Source organism: Sciurus carolinensis, chromosome 6 (genome assembly GCF_902686445.1).
Source record: "Sciurus carolinensis chromosome 6, mSciCar1.2, whole genome shotgun sequence".
Taxonomy (NCBI): domain Eukaryota; kingdom Metazoa; phylum Chordata; class Mammalia; order Rodentia; family Sciuridae; genus Sciurus; species Sciurus carolinensis.
In genome coordinates, this window is record NC_062218.1 from 160,568,225 (window position 1) to 160,582,895 (window position 14,671).

Here is a 14,671-nt window from a genome sequence, read left to right on the forward strand (position 1 = left end):
TAAGGATGATGGTTGCAAACTCATAGAAACAGTATGTTTAAAAATTATAAGTAAAAAAAGCTTGTGAAAATATACTAAAATGTGAATGATCTTAAAAATTCTTTATATGTTATTGATGGCAAAAGTCATCTAGCAGTGTTCCAAAGAATAATTATTTCTTTATTTCATCCAATGCCAGTCCATTTCCTTATATTTCTTAGGCTAAATATAAAGTTGATAAAGTTTAGACAATTCAGCATAGCACTGTGGTAGACAGATAACTGTTGTTTGGAGTGCTCAGCATTTCTTCCCACTTTTTAGAAATGCTCCTTTCCTTTCTTCCAAGAAATGCTTTTGCCCACTTCAGCCATGTGGTTTGAATGTGAGTTGTTATATTATAATCTCATTTCCCTCATTAGAAGAGGGTGTTGGGCATTGATAGGCCCTTCCTCAAGAGTTTTAAACTTAGGACTGGAGGGGAAATGCTCAAATTCTTCTTTGGTATGATGGAGAAGTTTGTCTTAGTGATATTTATTCTGAGAGCAACTAAATAAAAAATAAAAACAGCTGTTTGAAACAACAGTGAGATACTTATGTGTTAGTCAAGTTTCCCTCATTATAGTAAAATACCTGAACTAATCAATGTACAATATAAAAGGTGTATTTTGGCTCATAGTTTGGGAGGTCTATTTCATGGTCAATTGACCCCATTGCTTTGGGCCTGTGATGAGGCAGTGTATCATGGTGGGAGTGCATGACAGAACAAAACCACTAACCTTATCAGCTAGAAAGAAAAGACAGAGAGGGAAGGTCTTACTCCCACAGTTCCCTTCAAGGGAACATCACTAATGACCTAAGGACCCTCCCAATAGTTTCCACTATCTCCCAATAATATCACCCTGTGGGCCAAGCCTTTAAACACATGGACCTTTGGGGACATTCAACATCCAAACTATTGGATGATGTGAGTTGTTCTAGACCTGGTATCATGCTAGAGGTGGCTTCAAAATTTAATATCTGACCCCATCACTCATATACTTTTTCAACTCTGCATTATTCCCTCCATGACTAATAGGTAAAGGTAGGTAAAGTTTACCTTAAAAGCATATCCTCCAGCACAAGAAAGAATAAATTCAGCAGAGGAGTAGATAAGCAAATGGAAATTTGAAGAAATTAAACATTATTAATATAGTAAACCATTGAATCTCTAAGACAAATAAGAGAGGAAGACATGAATATAGAATTTTCAAAACAACCAGAAGGAAACATCAAAATAACAGGAATAAGAACATGTCTTTCAATAATAACTCTGAATGTAAATTATTTTAATTCTCTAATTAGATTTTATTAAAAAAACAAGACTTGACAATACAGTGCCTGCAAGAAAACTCATCTTACTGGTAAAGATACACAGAAATTGAAACTAAAAAGACAGAAAATGATAATCCAAATAAATGGAAACTGAAAGCAAGCAGAGGAAGCTATTCTTATATTTGACAAAACAGACTTTAAGCCAGAATCAGAAGAGACAAAGTTCACTACATTTTGATAAAGGCAACAATGTATCAAAAGATAAAATGATTTTAAGTATATATGCATCAAATATCAGAACACTCAATTTTATAAAACAAACACTATTGGACATTAAGGGAGGGAGAGGTCCCCAATTCAATAATAGCAGGTGATTTTAATACCCCATTCTCTGCAATAGATAGATCATCCAAATATCAATAAAGAAATATCAATGTTAAATTATAGATCAAAGGATTAGCAGTTATCTACAGAATATTTCACCCAACAGTTCTAGAATATACATTCTTTTCATCAGCACATGGAACTTTTTCCAAAATAAATAACATATTAGGTCATAAAGGAAGTCTTAACAGAATTTTAAAGGTTGAAATAATTTCTTGCATCTTATCAAATCATAATGGAAGGACACTAGAAATCAACAGCAAGAGCAACTATAGAAACAATACAAGCACATGGAGATTGAACAATATACTTTTGAACAAACAGTGGATCCATGAAGAAATCAAAAGGGAAATTAAAACATTCTTTAGAATCAAATGAAAATGGAAACACAACATACCAGCAATTGTGGATATAATAAAAACAATACTCAGAGGGAAGTTTATAGCTTTGAGTTCCTACATTAAAGAAACATAAAGCTCTAAAATAACCTATTGATAAATCTCAGGGGGTTAGAAAAACAAGAACAATCTGAATCCAAAATCAGTAGTGTGAAAGAAATGATAAAGATCAGACAGAAATAAGTGAAATAGAGACTAAAAGAACAATACAAAGGATGAATGAAAGAAAGAATTGGTTCTTTCTTTGAAAATGTAAACAAAATTGAAAACCCTTAATTAAACTCACCAAAAGAACATACAAATAAATAAAAGTAGATATGAAAAGGGAGATATTACAATAGATATCACTGAAATTCATAGAATCATTAGGGATTATTTTGAAAAACCATACACTAATAAACTGGAAAATGTAGAAGAAATGAACACATTTCCAGACATTTGACTGCCAAAATTGAACCAAGGAGATCAAGATCAATAGCAAGTAATGTTATTGGAGCACTAATTAAAAGTTTCCCAACAAAGAAAAGCCCAGTAAAGACATAGTCCCTGCTGAATTCTACCAGGCTTTTAAAGAAGAACAAATACCAATGCTCCTCACACTATTACATCAAATAAAGAAAAGGAACATTTCCAAACATATTCTGTGAACCTAGTATTACTGTGCTACTGAAGCCTGATAAGGACATAACATTAACAATAACAAGAACAAAAAGAAAAGGAAACTATAGACCAATATCCTTGATAAACATAGATTCAAAAATGTCAATAAAATACTTGCAAATCAAATTCAGCAGTACATTAAGAAGGTCCTATACCATGATCAGGGATATAAGGGTGGTTTCAACATATGAAGTAAGCACAGTGGCTCATGCCTATAATCCCAGGGCTTGGGAAGGGAGGCTGAGGCAGGAGGATTGCAAATTCAAAACCAGCCTCAGCAACTTAGGGAGGTCCTAAGCAACTTAGTAAGAATCTGTCTCAAGATACAAAGGGCCGAGGATGTGGATCAATGGTTAAGCATGCTTGAATTCAATTCCTGGTACAACAAAAACAAAAAGTATCAAGTATATATTAAAAACCATGATCATCTCAACATATGTAGAGCATGGAAGGATCATACACTTTATCATAAGGTTTTATGAGACAAATCCATATTTAACATCATACTTAATGGGGAAAACCTAAAAGAATTTCCTTTAAAATCAGGAAAAAAATCAAGAATGTCCATTTTTACTGCTCTTATTCAATATAGTACTTGAATCTTTAGCCAGATCAATTAGACAAGAGTAAGAAAGAAAAGGAATAAAACCAGTAAAGGAGGAAGTCAAATGATCTGTTTGCTGATGATATGGTTCTCTATTAGAAAATCGTAAGACCTCCACCAAAAGACTCTTAGAATTAATAAGCAAATTCAGCAAAATAGCAGGATACAAATGAGCATTCAAAAATAAGTATCTTTTCAGTGGTAAAGCACCCCTGGGTTCAATTCCCAGTACAAGAAAAAAAAAAAAAAGATAGCTTTTCTATACACAAATAATGAAACCACTAAGAAAGAAATTAGGAGCATAATCCCATTCACAATAACGTCAAAACAAACAAAAAAACTCTAGGAAGAAAACTAACCAAGGAAGTGAAAGACCTCTACAATAAAAAATTAAATATGCTAAAGAATGAAGTTGAAGACACAAGAAGATGGAAAGGACTTTCATGTTCATGAACGGGGAGATTTAATTTTGCTAAAATGGCCACACTACCAAGTGATCTGCCGATGCAATGCAATTCTCATCAAATACCAGTGGTATTCCTCATAGAACTAGAAAGGAGAAAACCAGAATTCATATGGAAAGAGCTTGAATAGACAAAGCAGTCCTGAGCAAAAAGAATAATGCTGGAGGTATCACAATACCTGATTTCAAAATATTGCACAGATAGTAACAAAAATAGCATGGTATTGGCATAAAAATAGACATGTAGGCCAATGTAATAGAATAGAGGACTCCGAAATAAACACGTATGTACAGCAAACTGATTATTGACAGAGGTGCCAAAAACACGTTGGAGAAAAGAGCCTCTCCAACAAATGGCACTGGGAAAACTGGAGAGTCGTGTGTAGAAGATTAAAACTAGACCTATGTTTCTCACCCCATAGGAAAATCAACCCAGAATTGATCAAAGACCTTAGTGTAAGGCTCCAAACCTTAAGACGACTAGGTGAAAACATGGGAGAAACTTTCAAGGTTTTAGCAAGAGAATGCTTTCCTGAATGGGACTCCAATAGCCCAGGAAACAAAAGCAAGAATTGACAAGTGGGATTACAACCAAGTAAAAACCCTCTGCACAGCAAAGGAAACCATCCACAGAGCAAAGGAACAGCCCTCGGAACAGGAGGACTTCTTTGCCAGCTGTTCACCTGACAGAGGATTAATATCCAGAATTAAAAAGTGACAACAGAAGAATACGAAAGCCAATAAAAAATGGGCAAATGCTCCGATCAAATACTTCATAAAAGAAGTAAAAATGACCAATAAGTATATGAAAAAACACTCAACATCTTTAGCCATCAGGAAATGACTAGTATCAAACAAATCCAAAAAAATAAGTGCTGGTGAGGATGTAGAGAAAAAGGAAGCCGCTTACATTGCTGGTGGGAATGTAAATGAGAATAGCCACTATGGAAAACAAGGAATGTATGGAGTATCCTCAGAAAAACGAGAATAGAGCTACCATATGATTCAGTCAAATCATTCCTGACTACTTATCCAAAGGAAATGCAGTCGGCATACAAAGGAGATAGCATGTTCATTGAGACACGATCCACGAGAGCCAAGACATGAAATCGGCTCAGGTGCCCAAAGACAGAGGACTGGATAAAGAAAATATGGTATATACATGCGGAGCATTATTCAGTCACAATGAAAAATGAAATCATACCATTTGCAGGAAAATGGATGGAACTGTAGGACCTCCTGTTAAGAAAACTAGAAAGACAGGTACCACGTTTTCTTCATGTATGGAAACTAAAAAAAAAAGATGAGTTTATAGTAGAAGAGGGGCTATTAGAGTATTAGGGAAGAGGACCAGGGACCAGGGAAACCGGGGAAGAGAGGGGAGGGACGAGGAGGGTGGAAGGGAGGGTGTATGTGGTCAGAGCTTGACACATACATCATGGAAGGGTCACCGTGAAACCCAGCAGGTTGTACAATCAACGTTCCCATTAATATTTATTAATTGTAATTTCAAAAAAATGAAAATCTTCCCTCCAAAAAAAGAAGAGGAGGAAATGTGGACACATAAAGAAACCCTGAGGGGGCTGGGACATAGCTCAGCTGGTAGAGTGTTTGCCTCACATGCACAGGGCCTTGGGTTCAACCCCCAGCAACACAAAAATAAAACAAAATAAAGAAACACAAGGGAGGCAGGTTCCAAGAGGAAAGGCCATGTCAGGGCACAGCCAGGAAACAGCCCACTGTCTCTGAGGAAACCAGACACCTCAGCCAGGGCACCTGGCCTCCAACAGCTGAGGCCGGGCAGGTCTGTTGGTTCCACCACACCGTCTTGATGTTTCGTTATGGAAGCTGTAGAAAATGAGTAAAATTGTGATTATTATCAGTTAAAAAAACCAGCGTCTCCTCCTCGCCTTTAAACTTCTTTCTTCTTCTTAGTCATGCCCATTTCTTTCCTTCTGAAGGTGAGTGTGTGGTAGGGATCTGATAGATGCCCGAACAAAGGCTCTTGAACACTGTTACAGGCCCTTGTTAGCAGGTAATTTTAAACATCTTTTTGCTGTTTATCCTCTTTGACGAAGCGTCTGCTCAAGTTTTTCACATCGCTTTTTAGTTGTGGTGTTTGCTTTCCTATTGTTGAGTTCCAAGCGTTCTTTGCATATTCTGGCTATCAGTCCTTTGTCAGGTCTGTGATTCACAAATATTTTCCCCTCGTCTATTGCTCATCTTTTCATCTTCTTAACTGTGTCATCAGCAAAGCAAAAGTTTTAAAATTTAATAAACTCCAATTTATTAATCTTTTGTAGATTTTGCTTTTGATATCAAATGTATGAACTATTTGCTTAGCTCCAGGACACAAAGATTTTCTCTTGGATTTTCTTCTAAATGTTTTATAGGGCTTTCAAATGTTTTATAGATATATGATCTATATTTGTGTAAGGCATGAGGAGAAGGTCAGGAGTCTCTGTTACAACAGTTTTTAAAAAAAGATTGTCTTTCTCTATTGAATTGTATGTGGACTTTTGCCAAAAATCAATTTGTCATGTTTGTGAGTCTATTTCTGTTCTGCCTCTTCTCTTTCATTAATCTCTATGCATATCCCATGCCAATGCAGTGCTATATAAAATACTGTAGCTTTAGGGTAAGTCTTAAAATTGGGTAGTGTGATTCCTCTAGTGTTATTCTTCTTTTTAAAAAGAAGAATAAAAAATGCTGAAAATTTGTTTTGGTGATCCTAGTTTCTTGCCCTTTCCACAATAGAATGATCTTGTTTATCTACAAAAATTCTTGCTGAAATTGAGAATCGAAAATTTATCCATAGATCAGTGTTTAGAGAATTAACATTATTCCTATGTTGAGTGTTCAATCCAGGATATTGGTGTGTCTTCAATTATTTAGGTCTTTGAGATCTTTCATAAGCATTTTGTAGTTTTTACCATATAGACCCTGTATGTATTTTAGTAGATTTATACCAGGGTTTTTCATTTTGGGGAGTTATTGTAAATTATACACACACACACACACACACACACACACACACATACATACATTTTAGTTTCTGTTTATTGCTAGTATATAGAAAATATGATTAGTTTTACACATCCATACATCCACGATTTTGTTAAGCTCATCTCTTCATTGCAACAATTTGAAAAATAGATTTGTTGGGTTTCTATGTAAGCCATCATGTTGTCTGAAAATAAGGATAGTTTTGTTTCTTCCTTCCCCATCAGTGAGCTGCTTATTTTTCTTGCTTCACGGTGCTGGCTCGTACTTCCAGGAACAGTGCCGAGCAGAGTGGCACAAGTGGACGTTGTTGCTTTGCCCCAGATCTCAGGAGGAAGGCGTTCAGTCTCTCGCCATTGGATATGACATTCATTTTTAAGGCACCCTTGACCAGGAAATTCCTTTCTATTCCAGCTTTTCTAAGCATTTTAATTGTGAAGGGATGTTACATTTAATCGAAGGCTTTTTCTCCATCAACTTCACTCCTTAGAGGAAGTCCACTTGTTCAAGGTGTGTTATTTTTCTTTTGCCTATAGCTGGATTTGATTTTCTATTTTGGTGATGTGTTGGCACCTACATTTGTGAGGTATGTTGCCTGGTAGTTTTCTTGTCCTGTGTTATCTTTGACTGATTTTGATATCAAGGTATTGCTGGCCTCATAGAATAAGTTAAAAACTGTTGGCCTCCTTTTCTATTTTCTGAGAAAGATTATACAAAGTCAGTGTTACTTCATTTCAGATTTTTTGGTCGAATTCAACAGTGAACCCAACTGGGCTTAAAGATTTATTTGGGTGACTATTTTAAATACATATTCATTTCCTTCATGGTTAGGGCTATTCCCATTTCCCTTTCATCTCGAGCAGCTTCTGATTCCTGGCTTAGTGGAATCGGGCCATTGAGTCTACTCCGTCAGTTGTTTGTAGGAGTTGCTTATCATTCTTTCAATGTCTGCCCGCACAGGAGGATCAGCCTCTTGCATTCACAGTACCGTTGATTTGTGTATTCTTTTTTCTCTTGTTCAGTTTCTCTAGGAGTTCATCAAATTTACTGATCTTTTTAGAGAACTAGATTTTGCTTACATCACTTTGCTCTGTTGTTTTTCTGTTTTAATTTTGATATCTGCTCTTTATGGTCTCTTTTTGTTTGCTTTGTGTTTGTTTTGTGCCTATTTTTTCCGAGTCCTAGCATCTTTGTTTGAGACTTCTTTTAAAACATACACATTTAATGCTGTAAGTGTTCCTCTCAGAACTGCTTCTGCTGTGCTTCCCAAATTTTGATATCTTATATTTTCATTTTCAATTCAGAATATTTCTAATTTTCCTTGAGACTTTGTGTTTGACATATAGATTATTTAGAAGTAAGTTGTTGTGTTTCCAGTTGTTTGGAAATTTCCTGATATCATCCTGTCACAGATTTTGGGCCTTATTCCATTATGGCCAGAGAACCTTCTTTGTTCCATCTCAATTAAAAAAAAAGTTCAGGTTTGTTTTACATCTCAGGATATAAATCATCTTGGTAGATGATTCATGAACACTTAAGAAGAATACTTATTCTTCTCTCTGTATTGTCGGGTGGAATATTCGTTAATTTTGGTTCTCAACTGGGGTGGTCTTGCCTCCCTTTCCCCATGGGACTTGTGCCAATAATGTCTGGAGACATTTTTGAGGGTCACATCTTGACAGAAAGATGTCATTAGCATCTAGTAAGCAAAGGCAGGGGAGCTGCTAAGCAGCACACAGACAGCTCCCCACAAAAAGTAATTAACTGCTTGAAATGAATAGTTGTCAAGTTGAGAAATCCTGTTTTATATCTTTCCTCATATTGTTTGCTCTTTAAGTTAATGAAGAAGCTTTGAAGTCCCCAACTACAATTGTGGTTGTCTCTAACTATTTCAGTTGTGTCATTTTTGCTTCATGTAGCTTGAGACTTTGTTATATGTTTGTTGTATGTAATGCCCCTCATGATCTTTTGCAATTTTCTTTGCTCTGGAATCTACTTTGTCTGACGTTAGCATTCATACAGCGACTTCAGCTTTCTTTGGGTCAGTATTATCCTGGTGTGTCACTTTTTATCCCTTTATTTTTTTAGTTGTTAAATGGTCCTTTATTGAGATATTTTCCTTGGTCGCTCTTAACCCGCTGGGTGTTCTACAGCACTGTGTTGATGTTATCTGTGAAGTCATAAGAGGGGAGGCCAGCGGCATCGCAGGTCCCAGACGGAGGTCCCTAATCTCTTAAAGGGTTCCAAGAGTTCTCCAGCTGCATATCAGGGCTACTCTGCCAGGCAGTGCTAATGATCACAATAAAGTGATACTTCCTCTCTGTGTTTCTCTGCTGCCTTCTCTCTCCAGGCAGTTCCTTGAGGGCCTTGCTGACCAGGGAAGAGGTGGAATGTCCCACTGCAGTTGGGGACCTGCACGTTCTGGTCTGGCTTACTGTGACACCCAGGTCCTTCCAGTCAATTGTTTACTTGGCGAGTTTACCATCAACCTCTTTGTGGAGGAAAGACCCAGGGGACTGGTCTTGGGGTCCAGGCAGATCTGGCACCCATGTTCCCTGCCCGTGTACCTCCGTCACATGACTCTGATCTCCTTGAACCTGGATGACATGGATGAGGTGGCTGATGTCGTATGGAACTGGATGTAGGATGACAGAAGAAAATTGGCCTTGGCTCCATTGGAGCTGCAAGCCAACAGCTCTTCCTTTCCATTTTAACCTACTTCTATTATGTTGGCGGCAAGTTTCTTGTTGACAGTGTTTAGTGGGTGCCTATGTTTCCTCCATGTTAACAAACTGTTTTAAATTAGTTTGTTTAGACAATTTACATTTAATGTAATTACTGATGTTCAGGTACAAGTATGCTCTTTTATTATTTGTTTCCCTTTTTGTTGTTGTTCCCACTTTCCCTTTTCTGCATCTTTTTGGCTATTTGAATTTTCTCTTCCATTTTAATTCATTCAGTTGACATCTGACGCTCTCTCTCCGTGTCTTTTTGGTTGCCCTAGAGATGGCAACAGACATACTTAACTTTTCAGTTTAGTGGAAATGAGTGCTTTACCACTGCAGGAGGCTGGACGAGCGTCACCACCGGCGGCTCCGCGCCCTCCCAGCTGTGAGTGGCAGTTGGCTTGCTTGCGTGCGTACCCCTTACAAGAGGCAGTGGTTTCTGCTGTAACTACCAAGTGTCTCCTTGTGACTGTCAAGGAGAATAGCAGTTTGTTGTATTAAGAACTTCTCCACCTTGTTCTCCAACAAAGGGAGCATCTCCCACATCCCTCCAGCACCCTGCTTCTCTTTGAAGCCACTCTCCTGACCTCAGCTCAGGAAGCCTGAGTGTCCCCTTGTCATGAGATGGCCCTTCTCCTGGACCTCACTGAACTCTCAGAACCTCTGACTTGGCATTATTAAAAGCGTGATTTCTTCTTCTGAATCCATCATGAGGCACCTCAAAGAGGATTTCTTTTTCTTTGGGACAGCAACAATAGGATTAAAATCAAGCGCTCACAAGTTTGAATCCAGGCTCTGTACATTGCACTGTTCTAGACAGCGCTGGGACGTGAAAGCCTTTGGAAAGGAGGAGTGGAGGGTTAGCTCACTGGAAGACTTCCTCTCACCTGCGCATGCTTCTCTTCCTCGTGCCCCGTGTAGCTCTGATTGTGTGTCGGAGACTTCATGGTCCTGCAGTCTCACTCTCTCTCCTTCTCTCTCTTTCTTTCACACACACACATTTATTTCATTACTGAGCAATACAGATAATATGCTTATTTTCTTCCGGTCTTTTACTTAGAAGAGGTCATGCTTATCATGTGAGCCCTGGCCAGGGTGACCAAACAAATTGTCATGCAGAGCAGGGTACCTGCAAGCAAAAGAGGAAACTGACAAATGCCAAGACAGATGAACCCCATAAAATGCATCACAAACAGCCCTTCAGCTGGGGATGAACAACTGAGAGTGACTGGAACCTCAGCTGGGAGAAAGCGTGGCAACGGTCTTGACCACAGAGATTTGAGGGGTGTAAGTGTGGTCCTTGAGGCTGGTGTAATTCAGTCACTTGGAACCTGCCTCCCAAGTTCAAGTGTTTTCCTTGGGCATAATCTCTCCTCATAGTCACAACCACTGTGCAAGGGGAGAGCTGTTGTTCTCGGTCATAGAGGAGGAAGCAAGGTCAGGGAGGGAATGCAGAATGTTCGAGGTTTGTATATCCAGAATTTGGTGGAGGAGACACTGGTCTTTGCCCTTTCTGATTGCAGACACTCGCCTGGATGCCATATACCCTGTGCTGGATGTAGGCTTTGGTGGCGATGGAGCAGGGCTCTGGAGCTGTTGGGCGCTAGCCCTAGTCGCCCTGTGTGATCACAGTGTGGTTGTGGATGGAGCCGCTTCCGCTATGCAGCTCCTCACTCGCCCTGCTCGGACCACATGCTTCCTCTGTGTCTCACTCACCCTCACACCAACCCCACAGTGGGCACTGTTAGGAGCCACACTCTGCAGATGAGCACAGTCTGAAGGGCCTGGAAAATGGCCCACCGGGTGGGAAAAACACAACAGCGATCGATTCTTTCATTTCTGTCTTGCCTGTGGGTCAGACCACAGTGCAGGTCTTCCAGTATTCACAGCATTATTCAAGAAGGTCGTAGGAGGTGACTCCTTCCAAAGATGTGCCTGCTTTTCCGATTTCCCAAAGGCTCAAGAATTGCTTTTTATGGAATGTGTATTGATTTTAAAATTCTTATTGTTTTTTGGTGTGGCCAGAAGCCCTCCCACTTCCTGAAGCCGGTGTCCCATGCAGCGGTTGTGGCCATGCATGAGAAACAGCAGGTGGTGCCAGATGACAGATGGTGCGGGAGCCGGTCGCGGTGGGAGGGGTCGCAGCGCGAGCGGGCAGGCAGCTGGCAGATCTTCCCCGCTCGCTGGCGCCGCTCGCTCGCAGAAGCTCCGATCCAGACGCACGCAAGGCGCTGTCCCTTCAGCACCACGGCTCGGGCTGGGGAGGGAGGACTCCGGTTTGTCCTCCTCCTCAAATTGGCTTGAATCTGCTCTGACCCCAAGAGTGCAGCGCAGTAAGTAGGCATTTGTTTTTGTTGAAGCCACTCCCCAATACCCTCTGAATCCTCACCACCCCGGTCCCCCAACAGCCCTGTTTTGTTGAATAACATTCCATCAGCAGGATTGACAGGAGGAATTCAGTTGTGCTGGGCTTTTGAGGGTGGGGTGTAAGCACTGTTTGACTTCCAAGGGAGCTGGAGAGGGATAAATGCGATTTGTTTATTCAGTTGGCAATCTTGCAATATGGAGGCTGCTAACTTTCCATGGAACCAAAAAAAAAAAAAAAAAAGAAAAAAAAAATGGCCCTCCGCTATTGAGGAAATGGAGGCATTCCGTGGCTGAATAGCAGGACCAGGCTCAAGCCAACCGCTTTTTGTTTTAGAAAATTGACTCTCCCGTACAGTCTACGTGCGATGTGAAAGGGTACACCTGGAGACATCAAGTGAAGGCATTGTGTTTTAGGGGGGGTTGCTGAAGAAAAGCCAATGTAATAAAATAGCAACCAGGGTGGCGAGTTGGAATTTATCATACTGCAGGGGGACCCATGAAATAATGGGATTTCATTCTGCACTACGAATGAGCTTTCCACCGTGGTTATAGGAATACTTTAGCTGTCGTGTCTGGGTATTTTTAAGCTTTATTTTTTTATGTAGGTCTGGGATTTTCTTTGGCTCCCCCAATTTGAGGGCTGTTGAGCCCTGTGGGCAGGTGGCATGTTCTGATGATTAAAGAAGTTTTCCTGGACAATGGGAATCATGTCAGGAAATCTGGCGGAAGATGGATGACGGATGGTTAGATTGAGAGCGGCTGAGTGGAGCTGTTGGGGACAGCGCAGTTTCTCTGTGTCGTCAGCCCTCTCTCCCTGCCTCGCCTCCCGCTGTAACCAGAATCCCACTGCTTGCCTTAGGTCCGGGAAGATAGCGTGAGGATGGTGAAGCTGAACAGCAACCCCAGCGAGAAGGGGGCAAAGCCGCCTTCGGTGGAGGATGGCTTCCAGACCGTCCCTCTCATCACCCCCTTGGAGGTCAATCACTTACAGCTGCCTGCTCCAGAGAAGGTAAACCAGGTGCTGTTCCTCTCGTCATCCCCTAGGACCCCCACCCCAGGAAATAAAACGGCACGAAATCCCGCCCAAACCCCTCTCCCCATCAGCCACAGATGCTCCCTTTCTTATAAAATGTAGCTCTTCCTTCCAGAGACCAGACATCACTTGTAATATTTCAGATTTGTGGTAAGTGTTTATTCATTTTCTGGTCATATCTATATGCTTGGGCAAGCAAATTAAGCTTTCCTTGTTCAAGTTTTGTCACAGCAGATGAATACAAATAAGCTTCTAGATAGTGACAGAGAAAAACCTGCCTTGATTATTTTGGGAGGTGTTTCGAAAATTAGCTGGTGGAGGTTTGAAGACAGAGAATTGGATTCAGTCCAAAAAGCATTCAGCTTGCACCTGCTAAGGCCCTGTCCTTACCTAGGAGTTGGTTATAAAAAGAATAATGACAAAATACGTTTTCAGTATGACAGATGAATATAATGTGTCATGGCAAATGCCGTACCTGAACATCACAAAGACCGAGAGTGCATGGGTGGAAAAAGCTAATTCTGTTGAAGTGGGAAGAGGATGGGGAGGGCTTGGGGACAGGACTGGGGGACAAGTTAGATGAGCTGCAGAGGACATTTGAATTGGGCTCTGAAAGGTGAGTGCAAACCTTCCAGGAAGACCATGGGAGGAACGGGCATTGGAGGCAGGGCGCTCACATGTCGAAGCGTGGGGAGCCTGGGGGACAGCAGCCTGGGGAGAGTGTCTTGGGAGGCGTGGCTGGAGCGAGTGACTGGCTGATGGCACATCTCCTGACGTGGGAGTGGTCCATGAAGAATCGGGTGAGCACTCCTACGAGGCGAGGGGCTGCCACCCCCGGGCACGGGTGGGAGAACAGCCGTCCACTACCCGCCGAGAACTGGGGTTTACAGTGTGAGCTTTCCTGCAGTGAGAGGCGCTCGGAGCAGGGACGAAGTTCCTGGCTGACGAGGGAACAATGGACTGTTCCATCTGTTTGATTTTCACATTGGCATCTTCAGGAGAGCATTGTGCGTCTTTACTGCTTGGCTCCCTCTAATCCAGGGAGGAGGAGTCAAGGCCAGATAAGGAGCCTGCTGACGGGCCAGGATCGAGTCATTTGTTTGAAAGTGCAGAGCTTGTCAGTATGAGGCCGCGCGGGGGTGGGTGGCAGAAATAAGGACTTCTTGGGCCATTCTCAGAAACTGATAGAGCCTTTAAAAATGAATTTTGAACAAGCAATTAGCACTAAAAATGTGAAGGGAGTATTAAGTGAGTGCTTGCTACATGCATATCAGATGTTGTCGGTTTTTTACTAACATATCAGAATCATCTGAGATGTTAAAACCCCTGATATCGAGACCACACCCCAGAACAATTTTAGCAGGACCTTTGCGGAGACACCCAGGAGTCAGTGTGAGCGAACTCTTCCTAAGACACAGGAGTTGGTGGAAGTGCTGGAGTTTGAAGCCAGGTGTGAGTGGCATTGGGGAAAGAGAGGAGGGTGTTATCCTGGGGTTCAGTGAGGCTAAAGCCACAGGCCTGCAGATCTGCATTTCCCTGCAGTTGACAAGGAGAAGGGGTGGGGTGGGGTCACCTCCGCTACCCTTGCCCAGGCCTGGGGTCACTGGAGCTCCTTGTGATCTCCTGCTCCCTTACTCTTCCCTCCCGGGGGCCTTCGTTCCTCAGGGAGGGAGGAGACCGTCCTGATAAGCACTGATGTTCAGCCCAGACATACCGGGAAGTTGTCCCAAAGGCTGGCCAGTA

At 41.4% G+C, this 14,671-nt stretch overlaps 1 protein-coding gene across 2 annotated transcripts in view; it reads left to right on the top strand.

Moving 5' to 3' along the window:
* Positions 1-11,677: 11,677 nt before the first annotated feature.
* The window catches only part of Nsg2 (neuronal vesicle trafficking associated 2), a 58,067-nt gene continuing 55,073 nt past the window's right edge, over positions 11,678-14,671 (top strand). The window contains exons 1-2 of one of the 2 annotated variants that reach the window (XM_047556079.1): positions 11,678-11,861; positions 12,755-12,913. In XM_047556079.1, the coding sequence (XP_047412035.1) occupies positions 12,776-12,913 (138 nt within the window). In that variant the 5' untranslated portion in view covers positions 11,678-11,861; positions 12,755-12,775. The remainder of the gene's footprint in view (positions 11,862-12,754; positions 12,914-14,671) is intronic. The other variant, XM_047556080.1, reaches the window with a different exon arrangement.